This window comes from Malurus melanocephalus, unplaced genomic scaffold (assembly GCF_030028575.1).
Source record: "Malurus melanocephalus ecotype Western Australia unplaced genomic scaffold, MMel_1.1 scaffold_8, whole genome shotgun sequence".
NCBI classification, from domain to species: Eukaryota; Metazoa; Chordata; class Aves; order Passeriformes; family Maluridae; genus Malurus; species Malurus melanocephalus.
In genome coordinates, this window is record NW_026623240.1 from 4,009,290 (window position 1) to 4,022,673 (window position 13,384).

General features: G+C 38.7%; 1 protein-coding gene across 1 annotated transcript in view; it reads left to right on the forward strand.

Annotated features, from left to right (window-relative positions):
* The window catches only part of COL24A1 (collagen type XXIV alpha 1 chain), a 110,820-nt gene that overhangs the window by 75,815 nt on the left and 21,621 nt on the right, over window positions 1-13,384 (forward strand). Inside the window, exons 29-40 of the mRNA XM_057374503.1 lie at window positions 1,708-1,761; window positions 2,049-2,093; window positions 2,209-2,253; window positions 3,466-3,519; window positions 6,470-6,523; window positions 7,506-7,559; window positions 7,777-7,830; window positions 9,113-9,166; window positions 9,739-9,846; window positions 11,339-11,392; window positions 11,869-11,976; window positions 12,606-12,659. Coding sequence (XP_057230486.1) covers window positions 1,708-1,761; window positions 2,049-2,093; window positions 2,209-2,253; window positions 3,466-3,519; window positions 6,470-6,523; window positions 7,506-7,559; window positions 7,777-7,830; window positions 9,113-9,166; window positions 9,739-9,846; window positions 11,339-11,392; window positions 11,869-11,976; window positions 12,606-12,659 — 738 coding nt within the window. The remainder of the gene's footprint in view (window positions 1-1,707; window positions 1,762-2,048; window positions 2,094-2,208; window positions 2,254-3,465; window positions 3,520-6,469; window positions 6,524-7,505; window positions 7,560-7,776; window positions 7,831-9,112; window positions 9,167-9,738; window positions 9,847-11,338; window positions 11,393-11,868; window positions 11,977-12,605; window positions 12,660-13,384) is intronic.

Here is a 13,384-nt window from a genome sequence, read left to right on the forward strand (position 1 = left end):
TTCTGTAACCTCTTTTCTTTTCTGGCCCAAAAAAGTGCCTGTAATTGCTCAGCACTGGCTTACACAAAATCAAAAAAGGTGTTCAGACTAACCCAAGGATTGCCTCCCAAAAGCTGTGCCCCAAACTCCAGAGAATCAAAAGTACTCAGACAGCTTTCCCTGCCTGCTCCTTTTCTTTTTCCTATGGTTTCTGTGTTCCCTTGTGCTGGCCAGAAGTAGCAGTGCTGAAATGRTGACAGATGAGTTCTCATGGGATATTTCTGGCTCTGCCAGGGGYTGTAATTATATGTCAGCTCACAGGAAAGGCCTGTTCTTGAGAGGTTTTCATTTCAGGAGAAAAGCCTAAATGATTGTGGACACTCCTGAGTTGCAGTCAGCTATTTTTACTTTTGCTTCAGAAAAAAGGTGCTCATCACATGTTCTGACAGAGGTTTTGATATGAATCGGTAAGTCCAAGTCAGAGAGAACAGATTCTGATATGTTTTTTCTCAAAATATTTGAGAGAGATGTAGAAGTCACAAATACTTTTGCAGGGAAAGTAATCTGAATTAAATCAGGTGCKCTTCCAACAAAGTTATTTTACAGGCCCCTATTATCCATTAGAACAGTGTTATGACTCTGAAAATCAGTCATGATTGGATGCCCTTCACTGTAAATCATGGCCCAAGATGTAAGGATCTCTACAACTCAGAAATTCATCATGAAAATGGAGATTGTTTTACTCTAGGCACTGCCAYAGTAGTGTACTAACACCCTCTGATGCCAGCCCAGCCCAAATGCCACCAGCAAAGCTGCTGTGATTCATCCTCCCAATGCATGTTGCAGTGCTGAGCCTGTCTTGATACTTATCTAGCTCTTCCTTTATACTTATCTAGCTCTTCCTTTGAAGTAGTCATTAGTTTTAAGTTGTTATTAACTGGTTGTAATTTAATGTTCCATACCTAAACAGTCCTGGTTTTTTAAATTATGGAAATAGCTTCCTAAGTCAGCCAGCATGGATAAAATATTCTTTTCCATTTTGCTCATGACCTATTTAAGGATTTTTCATTTGCTTGTAAGCTAACGGATTTAGATTTCCAATCTTAAATAATAAAATTCCGAATGTTTTGGCTATAAGTTTTTGGAATGTTATAATATTACAATATTATAACAGGTTGTCTTTGTTCATCTATTGGTTATAAAAATCAATTCGCAGAAATACTTTAGTCTAACAACAGATCACAATAGTTCACAATTATAAATTGCTTCTAATCTTGCCTCAAACTGGTTTAGTAATGGAAGAACWTTATCTGCTGGGTTTAGAGTCTTACTAGCAAGATGGATTTTTGCATATACATCTTTTAATATGCTCAAAAGCAAGCACTCCATAGACAGTGCTCATCTGAATCCTTCTAAGTACAACTCTGTTGAATGAGTACAAGGTGGATGCAGAAGAGCAGAAAAACCAGCCTGCCATCTGGCTCCAACAGAGACCCTGAAAGTTCTGTTTACATACTTTACMAAAAAAATTTTTCTTAAACTCAAAATTCAGCAAACCAGAAACTTCTTTTTATTTTTTGAAGCTTTATTTCTTGTTTGACATACAATAAAACTGTTTCTTTGTGCTAAAAAAATGTTTCTCCTCTCCTAAAGCTTATGTAGCATCTCCTTAATGACAACCAAAAATAATGCATAATTARTATTCCATATCATTTGTTCATTATTCAGGGGCCAAGAGGTCTSGATGGTCCTCCAGGAGAACTGGGAACAGAAGGCATTAAGGTGAGTGTTWGCATTGCTCAGTACTACATAAAACACTGAGGCAGACCATAACAGATAAAAGGAAACAAACAAAAAACCTCAACCCAAGGCAGAAGCCAGAGAGTTCCATTTACACCAAGAAATTTGCAAATTTCTGTCATTTCCAGGTACTTCCTTATTTCGATGTGAGCACACATAAGCCTGAATCTGCACTTTGTGTAGTTACCCAGCATTTAAACTCACAGTAACTGTATRCAGCTTATCAAGCAAATATACATAGAACTCTCACATTTTTTGTTATTTATCAGGGAGAAAGAGGTGATCCAGGAAAGAAAGGAGTTCCTGGGCTCATTGTAAGTATTGGAGCAATCTTTGTAGTAAGCTTTAACATGGTAACTGCTGATTTCTGAGCTGTGTTTGGAAATTACTTGAAGCCAGCATTGTCTTTTGAAATTTCTCTTTAACCAGGGTAAAGCTGGAAATCCAGGAGAAAGAGGAGATCAGGGTGCACTTGTGAGTATGAAATTCACTAGTATTTCTACAAAAAAAAAATCCAGAAAATCTCATAATTTATCTATTTCAGAGCAGCTCGAAAACTCTGACAGTTTGCATTTATTCATACAAAGAAGCAGAGACAGAAGAGAGCAAGTGTGACATAGCGTAACCTGCTACAAGACCAGTGTTTTCATGGATGATGAATACAATCAGAATACAATGTGACAGCAAATTGCASCTGAAGAAATGGCTGTTGTGCTTAACAGTGTGGTCTTACACATTTCTTCTGGGTTTTTAATAGTTTTATTGCAGTTTTAAGGATGAAAGTMATCACATAGAACAAAAATTCTTTGATAGATTTTGGGGTAGATGTGTGTTATCAATGTAGGGATAAGTGTAGTAATGTGTTAAATGTATATAATGTGTAGGAGAAAATTCCTCTTTTTAATGTTTCTTTGAATGGAAGTCTAATGTGTTTTATTTGAGGCTTTTGTTACAAAGCAGGATGCCAGTCAGTCCAAATTGTACTGGATTTTCAACAAATAAGAAARCAGGGAAACAGAAACAAAGCAGTAATGGTGGTGATTTGGTGCTGCAGTTGAAATTCAAGATGTTAGTTGTCACCATACTTCTCTTGCCTTTTCTGTTCAGATTTAGGAGCTTGTTACCTCTCAACTTTGATACAGAAGGTTTTCAATTCCTTTTCATTCACTAGAACTTTAAGATGTGTTTATATACACAGMAAAGAATGAAGCAAAACTTCATTAGGCTGAAATGATTTAAAATAGTACATTTTTTGCAAAGTACAAGATACTGCTCTATTACTCCTACAGCTACAGTTTCTGGAAGACAGTGTGAGCTAGAAATGCTAGGAGAAAAGTTGAGCAGAGAAAAGTCTGCTGTGGACCTTACTGATTATCTAAAATACAACTTGGGCACACAAGCAACACATGGTTCTAAGGAGAGTTACAAGTAGCTGGTAAATRATGGCTCAGCTAAGATTCATTTGGATGTAAAACAAACTGAGGAAGGATTTAATCAGAACTCCCTCACCTGCCCCAGAAGCYGGTGATATGTCAATGCATGTCAACCAGAAAAAAAGGCTGCACACATTTCTTGGATGTTTCTGTGTTAATTACTGTGTGAGCAGGAACAAAAGAGAAAGTGGCTTTTCTCAGAATAGGAAGCTGTTTATTTCCAATGATTTTTTATTTAATTTTAACCTTCCAGGGTATGCTTGGCCCTCCAGGAACCACAGGAGACAGGGGACCGGTGGGAGAGCCAGTAAGTTGATCTTCATGCCTGCTTCAAAGTTTTTCCATTTATTATACAAGTTCCCTGTCAACTCAAGCTCCATTCTACCACAATTCGTTATTGCCAGCTGTGTTGGATAGGAATTGTGGGGTGAGTGTCCCAAAACTGCAGAGCTGGAGTCTGCCTCCCTTGCTTAGGATAACTTCAYGAGGAGACCTGTTAATCTTGTTAGGAAGCTCTGTAGTAAGGGGTGAACAACATAAGAAGGACGGAAAGTAGACCACAAAAATGATGTGGCTGTACAGCACATTGAGGTAGACATCTATGTTATGTATTATGGAAATGTATGTGCCAATACTTTGGCAGTGTTTTTTTAGGCAAATGTTAGGATCCTTATTCAGGAACACAGGGACCACATCTATCTGGCAGGTTAAATTTTCAAGAARACACTGCTGTAATAAACCTCAGCCATTCCTCTGCTGGATGGATTCTTGTTGCTATGTCAAAGCCACGCTCACTTTCATGTGGCTGATATTGTTACAGAAGATCATGCAGGACCTGCTGCAAATATATTCAATATACTACAAGATGTAGCTGTGACAGGAATGGTATTGCAGCACCATCTCTGGGGGTAGATTGGATTATATAAATACAGTGAAAGAATTTATGCTGTTTTAGTGGGATTTGGGAGAAGGCTGCTATTTTATGGTGCAGAAATCTATTAGGGTTGTCAAAAATTCTGTGTTTAAATTGCTTCTGGAACGTAATTTTGCACAGTAAATTGCCCATAATTAATTTAGATCTCGGAAGTGAAATGTTGATAAAAATAACATTATTTTTAGTATTATCAGCATTCAGTATTTTTTCTGTTATTATTTCTGCTAATGTATAGGCTCACATGCTTACACAAAGTAATTGCACATTCTGAGAGGCTAGAAAAACACCAACAATTATTTTGTTAAATTTTCTTTAGTATAGAATTTCCTACTTGACTTGAGGTGCCAACCTGTAGGAATGGCAAAAAAGTCACAGAAAATGTATTTTCTAATGGTTATCACTGAATTCCTGTTACTTCRTCTCTTTCATTCATTATACCTTATCTTCATGTTGCAGCATCAGGGAGTCTTACAATGGAAGGGCTATATGTTGAATTTCTGCCATTTTCTGGCCAAGTCTGAATTTTCATTTCAATAGAATGYGTGCCTTACCTAATCTAAGTGGTCTACCCTTGCACAGCCTACATTTCTGTGTGCTCATCATCACAGAAATTACATATTCAGTGTCAGAAGAAAAGCTTATCCTGTGAACAGGATATATTTTCTATCGAGTGCTGGAAGAGTAAAATGTATTTGGAAAATGGTCTGTGGAGCTAYAAAGAAGTGATAAAATAACAGAATATTTTGCACAACAAAATGCATGGGTTTTTTTAATTGCCCATCCAAGCAGCTTGATTTCATCCTCTGTCAGCTGGTCACTGTGTGAAAGCCAGCTGCTGAGGTTTTCTGGCCCTGTCACTAGTTCTACACAGAGCAGAAAAACCCTAATTGTTGGTGGAGGAGCAGAGAAATATGAGCAATTACAATTATTTGTATTAACTGGATTGATCTTTATCTCAGCTAAAACTTTATCTACTTATCAAACATTTCAGTAAAATAATTCTTTGCAAATTACCTGATGTTAATGGTTAAAAGGGGTCCCGATACTGATAAAAATTTTTGACTTCTGAAAGTCTYGGGAGAAAGACACATTACCAATCCAGCAGTCTTATCGCCATGGTAATGTGCAGAAATACTTGTGAATCAAACTGAAGCTTTCTGACACTTGCCTAGTGGAATTTCATACAGTTGCTGCAAAGTAAAGTCAACGAACTTGGTTTAGGACCAAGTGAATTCTCAAAGGAGTGGTAACTGCAATTTTAGTTGTTCATWTATAAATGAAGCTATAAGGTCAAATGTATACATCTGCTGGAATTCTGTCAGTAATAATCGGTTTACATTGTTGTTCCAAGGGAAGAAAATACAYTGTCCTTGCCAGGTCATCAGGAGGAGCAAAACCATATGCATAGWCTGTAAGAGGAAGTGAAACAAATTAAATATTTGTTTTAAAGACTTCTATCATAAATAGAAGCAGCATCTTTCTTTTACATGAGAATAGCAGATCAAGAAAATGTTTTGAATTTAGAATGTATTTAGACACAGATGGGTCCTAAAGGGGTAAATAGATGTGAACTTTCTCCATGTTTGAWGACTGGTTCTATCCAGATGGCTGATTTGTCTTAATGTGCATTCAGAGTGGTTGGAGAATTAGCCATAAGATGTTAGAGCCAACTTCTACTCCCCAGCACACAAATCCCACTGTGTAAGCCCAGATCTTACATGTGCAGAGAATTTGAACATGTCACTTTTGGAAGTGATCCCTGTGTGTTTCTGCAGGAAATGTACTTATTGCATGTAAGGCTTCTAATAAAATGCTTATGGTGTGGTTAATAATACTACCAAAAAGGCTCAAGCCTTTAGTCTATTATGCCTCAGTGGTTGTTCTGTGCAAATGCTGCTAAATCCATGGTGAAGCAAACAGTAGTTGTTTTCAGTTAATTCCATACCAGACTGTAGGCTTTTCCACAAAGCAAACCAGACAGTCTAACAAACCTTGATTAAACAAATTACAAAGTCTCAGTTAAACAAAGTCTCAGTTTGTCAAGAGAAGAGCTTAGTTCAGATAATAATTTATTTTTGGTCTTAAAGAAAAGACATCTGTGTTATTATTTGAGATCTGTTTTTTCAATGTGTCAGGGTTGGCAGTGAGGTCTCTGGTACTGTGTGCCACCATGGGACTTAGATATCCTGTTGGATTCAAGAGGAGAGACAGTGAAATACATTTCTTTGTGCTAGGTRGAAGAGTTGGGAAGAAAAAAATGAACACTATACAGTGTAATTTATTGTTAATTGAATGATGCATCCAAMATTTTGTTTAATGCCAGGGTCCAAGAGGACAACCAGGGGATGCTGGCCCCATTGGCGAAATAGGTTTTGAGGTGAGTTTTTAATCATTTATATAGCAATTACACAAACTCAAACAGCTGACTAAACCTGGACAATATGTTTATAAAATTTTTTTTATTGCCTGCAGCTGACTTAAATATCATGAGCTACTGAGAAACTCCTACTTAAAGCTGTTAACAAAAAAAAAAGTCTAAAATAAGTAGCTTTTTCTTTTTTAAGTGCTGTATTTGAGCATACATTCATTATGTTTGTCATAGAATGTGAATGTTTAAACGAGCAAACAACTTTTTTTTTTTTGTTTGGAAGCACCATTCTCCTTGCAGTTAGTAAAACACCATTAATCATATGGTCTTCCAAATTGTAGATAAAGGAGAGCAGCTGTAGACAGCYTTCTTCCTAACTTCTGCTTCTGTTTTTTGCTTTGTTTTCAATATTTCATAGAGATAAATGTGACTACGTATTAACCACATTTGTAATGAAGTACCTGAGGGATGAGCTCACTTAGAGCAGTAGGGACTCGGCTTGTTCAAAGAAATGTGGTCCCTCAGTTACCCAAAATCCAGTCTCTGACTGACTATTAAGAGAAGGTWTTTATGTAACCTTTACAAAAGTCTGATACCATTAACTCATTAAGGGCTGAGGCCTCCAGAAAGGCCTTTGTTGTCCAAAGGCTCTATCTACTTGGCTCCARGCCTAAACAGAGATGAAGTTGTCAGTCAGATTTACAGAAGATTGATGCTTGCTCAGCAGTRATTTATGGTGAAAGGTACAGGCTTAGTGGTACTGCTGAGTCTTCAATATGTTCTTGACCACAGTGCATTTTCTGAACTCCTTCTGTAGCCTGCTTTCTTTTCTGCTTGGCTCAAGACAGAGCAAAGAATTTTGTTGTCTTGATTTGATTTTTCAGACCTTCATCTTCCCCAGTGTCTTGTACCATTCTTCTGCTTCAATTTTATTTAGTTGTTGCAAGATTGTTGCTAGTGATCGTGTAACAATAGCTCTTGTACCATGCAGGGACCTCCTGGCCCTGAAGGAGAACCTGGTCTGCAGGGGGAACCAGGCCCAAAGGTAAATATTGAAGTTATTTCTCTTATGCTGTTTTAATTTTTGAATTTTCATGAAAGCAAATCAGAGAGATGTGATTCATTAGCCAAGTAGATAGTGATACAGGAAATAGACCATTAAGAAATACCGATATTGTCATGATGACTATATCACATGTAAACCTTGTTATTGTTATGAATATTGTCCTTAAAATCCAATGATTTTCCTTGTAACATGCCAGGGAGACGTTGGGCCTGTTGGGACGGCTGGAGAACCAGGTGACCAAGGTTTAAGGGTAAGCTATGGATGCAAATTTCTTCCACAACAGAAAAGTATGTTATGAATGGAGTGCAGGTTGAGAAATCTTGATTTATCAGAAGAATTCAATAAGAAACTATTTGTTGGTAGCCTTTTTTTTTCAAGGAAAAAAAAGAAATCATATTGTAGCAAGTTAAAAAGATTATTGACTGAGGAAGAGTGGCTTGAGAGCTGCTCAGCAAAAAGAGACTTGTGGGCGCCGGGCCAACAGCATCTGAACACAAGCCAGCCTGTGCCCAGGTGGCCAAGAAGACCAATGGCATCCTGGCCTGGGTCAGRAATTGTGTGGCCAGCTGGGCCAGGGCAGTGAATTTTTCCCTGTACTCGGCACTGGTGAAGCAGAACCTTGAGCTTTGTGCCTAGTTCTATATCTCTCACWTCAAAAAAAGGACATTGAGGTGCCGGAGCATGTCCAGGGAAGTGCAGTGGAGCTGGTAAAGCACAAGGTTGAAGAGAGAGCAGGGGGTGTTTAATCTGGAGAAAATGAGGCTCATTGCTCTCTACAGCTCCCTGAAAGGAGGTTGTRGTGAGGTGGGAGTCARTCTCTTCTGCCAGGTAACACTTGATAGAATGAACAACCTTAAGTTGTGCCAGCAGGAGTTCAGACTGGATGTTAGAAACAAAATTTTCCCTGAAAAAAGTGGTTAGGCATTGGAGTAAGTTGCCATGGGGGGTGATGGAGTCACTGTCTCTGGAATTGTTCAAGAAGTACCTGGGTGTGGCACTTGAGAATTTGATTATGATGGTGATGGACTGGCGGGTGGACTAGATGGTCTTGAAGCTTTCTTTCAACCCTGATGATTCTGTGTGATGCTGTGATTATAATGTTGAGATATTTCTGATGGTAAATGGTGAGTTTTTTATGGCCCTAAAGTAAGTCTATAAACATACCAATGTAGTAGTTATCCACATAAACATGGCAGTTTCAGGACAGAATWGATATATTTTTGAAGCTGCTATAATTGCATGTTGCATACTCTGAACTCAAACAATCTCAGTGCCACTGTCTAAATCTCCAGGGTTATATGGACATAGCATTGCCTCCTTTTTCTAATGCTGATCATCTTTTATGTTTCCTTGTGTTGGATATTCACGGCCTGTGAAACTGAAGGTAAATAAACTGTAAGAGCAACATAAAAGTTGTCCAAAAGATTATAAGCTTGTGTAAAGCCTGTATGGGTTTGGGTTTTCCCAAGACAATACCTCTATGTCAAGAAATTTAGGCAATAAATTTGTTTTCAAATGTTTCTTTCTATAAGGGTGAACCAGGACCTCCAGGAGAAGATGGCGTTCAAGGAAAAGATGGCCCAAAGGTACATTAAGTTTTTGTAGCAGATGTAAAGCACTTACATTAGCTTAAGGATCCAAATCTACTTTTTTTATCCTMGGTGAACCCCAGATTAAAAGAGCCCAGCTGAGTGCACTTAGTTTTAACATAGCTGGTCCTATATGGTATAGGCTTTCCTGTACCTTTTAGGTGCATCCACCTGGCAAGGGCTGCAAAGTTGAATGGCTTGGCAAAGAAAAGCAGACTGGGGAACTGAGGGCAGCTTTTGTCTGTGGCGACTAACGTGCTGCAGAGAGAAGCCCAAGGCTGCTCTGCTCCCTGAATTGGATCAGTGCTGTGTCAGGGATAGGGGATGTCATAGAGGACAGCYTCAGACACGTGGTGGTGGATGAGACAAAATGTGGCTGTAGGAGTGTATGAATGGGACAGAAGGGCTTTGCCCTTAGAAGCCAGTCTGAATTTGACTGGTAAGATTCACATCCCTTTCAATATTCTTTTTTCCAAACTCAAAGAGTCAGAATTCACTTCATTTATGAACAGGTAATTCTGTAGCAGCAGCTTGACTTAGTCTTGGGTTTTTTTTTTACTGTGTTTTAGGGAGACCCTGGAGACCAAGGACTGGTTGGAGAAGGTGGTGAAAAAGGAGAGATGGGATTACCAGGAATTGCTGGACCCCCTGGTGAACCTGGCATAATGGGAGTTCCTGTAAGTGCTTTCAGGTTGAAATGGACTTTTTGCAAATAAATTTGATTTTTCTTTCTTTCTTTACTTTTGATTATTCTGATTTTCTATGTAATTAGAAATGACCATATTTAAATAAGCTTCTAGTGTGGTTTAGGATGGGTAGAGAGAGGAGACAAATGCTTTTCCTGTCTTAAATATGTGATCYCTTGACAAATAGTGATTCCTTGCCACTTGTCATCCAGACACACATGGAACACAACCTGGAGTCTCTCACTTCAGATCTCTCCTCTCCCAACAACAAGGCAGCAAGCATTCATAGATCAAATAATAGACAAGCATTTAAATTTACAGTCAACATTGTTATATCCATTTGCCTATCTGCTCTGGCATCACTGCCAGCAGCTCAAATCCATCTGTGAAATTGTGTGTAACTTCTTAATGAGAACTTATATTTTGAAGCACAGTTTCCAAAGCAAGTATTGTAGCCTCGAGTCAGATAYCAGATTCCCTTACCAAAAATCATCGTGTTCTCTTTTGTAGTCCTCTGGCTGCCTTCTGTGTAGCTCTTATTTGATGATGGAGTTTTCAGAAAACACCAGCTGTTCACGACTGTGAGCACTGTCCTCTAAGCATCAGTGTGACATTCTGATGTCCTGGGTTTTTCACAGTGAACAACTTTCCTAGTGAAAGGAAAAAAGTGTTCTTTTAGTTGTTGACACCCTTAATGCACTGCARAACAAGTTTTGTTTCTTTTTTTCTCTGGCTCTGTCTGGTATTGGCAATCCTGGGTACCATTGAAAGCTTCATACATTGAAATTACTGTAAAACAGCTCAACCCTGGCATATCTACACTGTATGTAATTATATTTGTGTATAATAAACAACATCAGCAGTGCTTCTGTGCCTCAGAGAGACAGGCAGGTCTGGCAATTCGATTTTTGGGAGGATGTGGTTAGGGAGRGATTTTTCATGTTTCTGTTCTACATGTTCCAAAGGCAGCTGCAGAGCTGCCTCCTTCATTGCTCGYCCTCCCTGGCATCTGGGAGAGTTCACATCACAGTTTTGGTTTGACCTCCTTCTAGAGATGCAGACAGATCACAATACCCTAGTCTAAACATGGAAATCAGGTTCCTACAGCCAGTTGTCTGATCATTTCATTGGGAGTGAGAGTAATACTACTTTCTCCATAAATAATAGCTTACAAAGCAACAAATAAGCTTTGCAAATATGTAAAGTAATACTTCCTTTGTGGACAAGATTTATTAGGGTTTTTTTCTTCCCCATTTTCAGTGGATTTCCMCAACTTTGATAAATAATCCCTGATGTTTGCCCACTTGTTTCTGCTGTAACAAAAACACAACTACTAACTTGCTCACAGACRCAGTTCATGACATTTTTCTCCCACCACTCTGCTTTACAAAAGGCTACTTASTTATGCAGTTTGGAGCACAGGTTATGCATGTTTCCAGGCCTTTCTCAATCATTTCATTTTCTCTCTCTAATAAATCTACAGGGTTCTGAAGGAACACCAGGAAATCCAGGTCAGAGGGGCCGTTTAGGAAAGAAGGTAGAATTTTTCATCTTCCCCACTTCCCTTCKTTTTATCTGAAACTCAAATTTACATTATAAAATTCCATTGAACCAAAACTATCCCTGTTTTGYGTCATGCTTCAAGCCAATTTATTTCTTGTTAGCCATAGCAATTCTAATTTGTCATCAATCTGCAATCAATAACATTCAAGATCTTAGGAAATTTAAATTTGTATCAGGATGTGCTTTTGCAACTCAGAACAGTTTCTGCTTCTATTAAAAAACATTAGGTTTTGGCTGAAATAAAACAAAAAATAATAGGAAGTATTTAGCAGAGACTTTTTATACTGCTGAGTTCTGGGCTCAGACATTCTAATAACTACAGTGAATTGCATACAGTAAATGTCATGCTGATTAAAGAATGCTGTTCCACATTTTAATTAAGCATAAACTGCACTTTGAAACTTAGTCATTGTCAATTTCTTACTATGTTTAATACAATAACACCAACAGGGGGAAAAGGGGCAGCTTGGCCCTCCAGGAGAAACTGGACCTGCTGGTGATTCTGGCCAACCTGGAAAAGTTGGTCCCAAAGGTGCAAGAGGAACTCGAGGTTCCGTGGTTAGTACAACACATACTTATTTAAGAGCTCAGAGGTCTTTCAGCATCAGAACAGAACCTGTTCACCTTTCCAGACACAAAGCTGGGGCATGGATCTGGAAGGAGCCATYTCATGCTTTTGGTCATCTGACAATTAGGGGAATGGGGTGAGAGAGCACACCATGGAATACTGGGGAGGCAGTGTGCCTGTCTCAGGGGTCCAGTCCAATCCCACTGAATGCAGCAGAGTGTTCCTGAACACAGCAATAACAGAAGCAAAGCTTGCTGTTTAGTGGCCAGTATGTCAAGAGAAGGACTCAACTTTCTAGGGTGATGACCACCCCCAGCTTCTCTTGGCCTACTAGCACTTAYAAAGAGAATTCTTCCACACCTCTCAAAGCTCAGGTCCTTTTGGTCTTAATTATGCACAATGATTATAGTTAGGACTGAAAATGTTGACTGTGTTTTCCACAGGAGAGGGAAAAGACCAGTATTGTTTAATAAATGGAGTTAGCCAACAAGAAAGTTATCTGTGGTGTCAAATGTCRATATTTCAAGATTGTTCCAAGTACTGACTTTATAAAGTAGACACTGTTGTAACATTTTACAAAGGAGCTCTTTTTTCTTTCGCTCGTTACTGCATTTAACAGGGACACCTAGGAGGAATGGGACCTGAAGGAGAGCCAGGAATTCCAGGTTATGGGGTATGTTTTTTACTGAATTCACGTACACATACATCCCAAAGTAAGTCTGTGGCACTCTAATTTCAGATATCATAGGGATCTGTATCTAGATTACGCAGATATTTTCAGGAAAGCCAGATACTCATGTATGTTTAYACGATGATTTTGCCTACTCAGAAATGTTAGCTTTAAGCAAGGATGGCTGGTTTTTGTGAGTTCACTAGCAGGAGTGGCTTATCACAAATTTTAAACCCTTGTTTATCCAATGTATCTCACCTCTTCTGAATGAAGTTCCTATAAAACTACTACAGCAATTCATTATAAAGAGAATTCAGCAAACACCACCACCTCTGCTTACTGTCTGGCCATGCAGCTTCCATTTTAGTGACAGAAACTGATTGCGTGAGGTTAACTGAAGAGCATAAAGATATTGTGGCTTTCGCTGAAAAATAAAGATATTGTGGCTTTCACTGAAAAATAGATGGATTGAGAAATGCTCTTACAGAGCAGACTGTCCAGTCTCTTTTCCAGACCCAAACACCCATCAGTGACCCTAAACCTCAAGCAAGAACCAGCCCAGCTCCATCACCTCCATTAARCCCTGCCAGACCCTGTGATTTCCCAAAGTGCATAGAGCTTTTCCTGTATATAGAGCTTTTCCATTTTCTACCTTTGATTCTGTTGTCATAACATGATTCAGAATAATTAGCAAGCAGAAAAAAGAAGCAAATATCTAAAAGAAAATT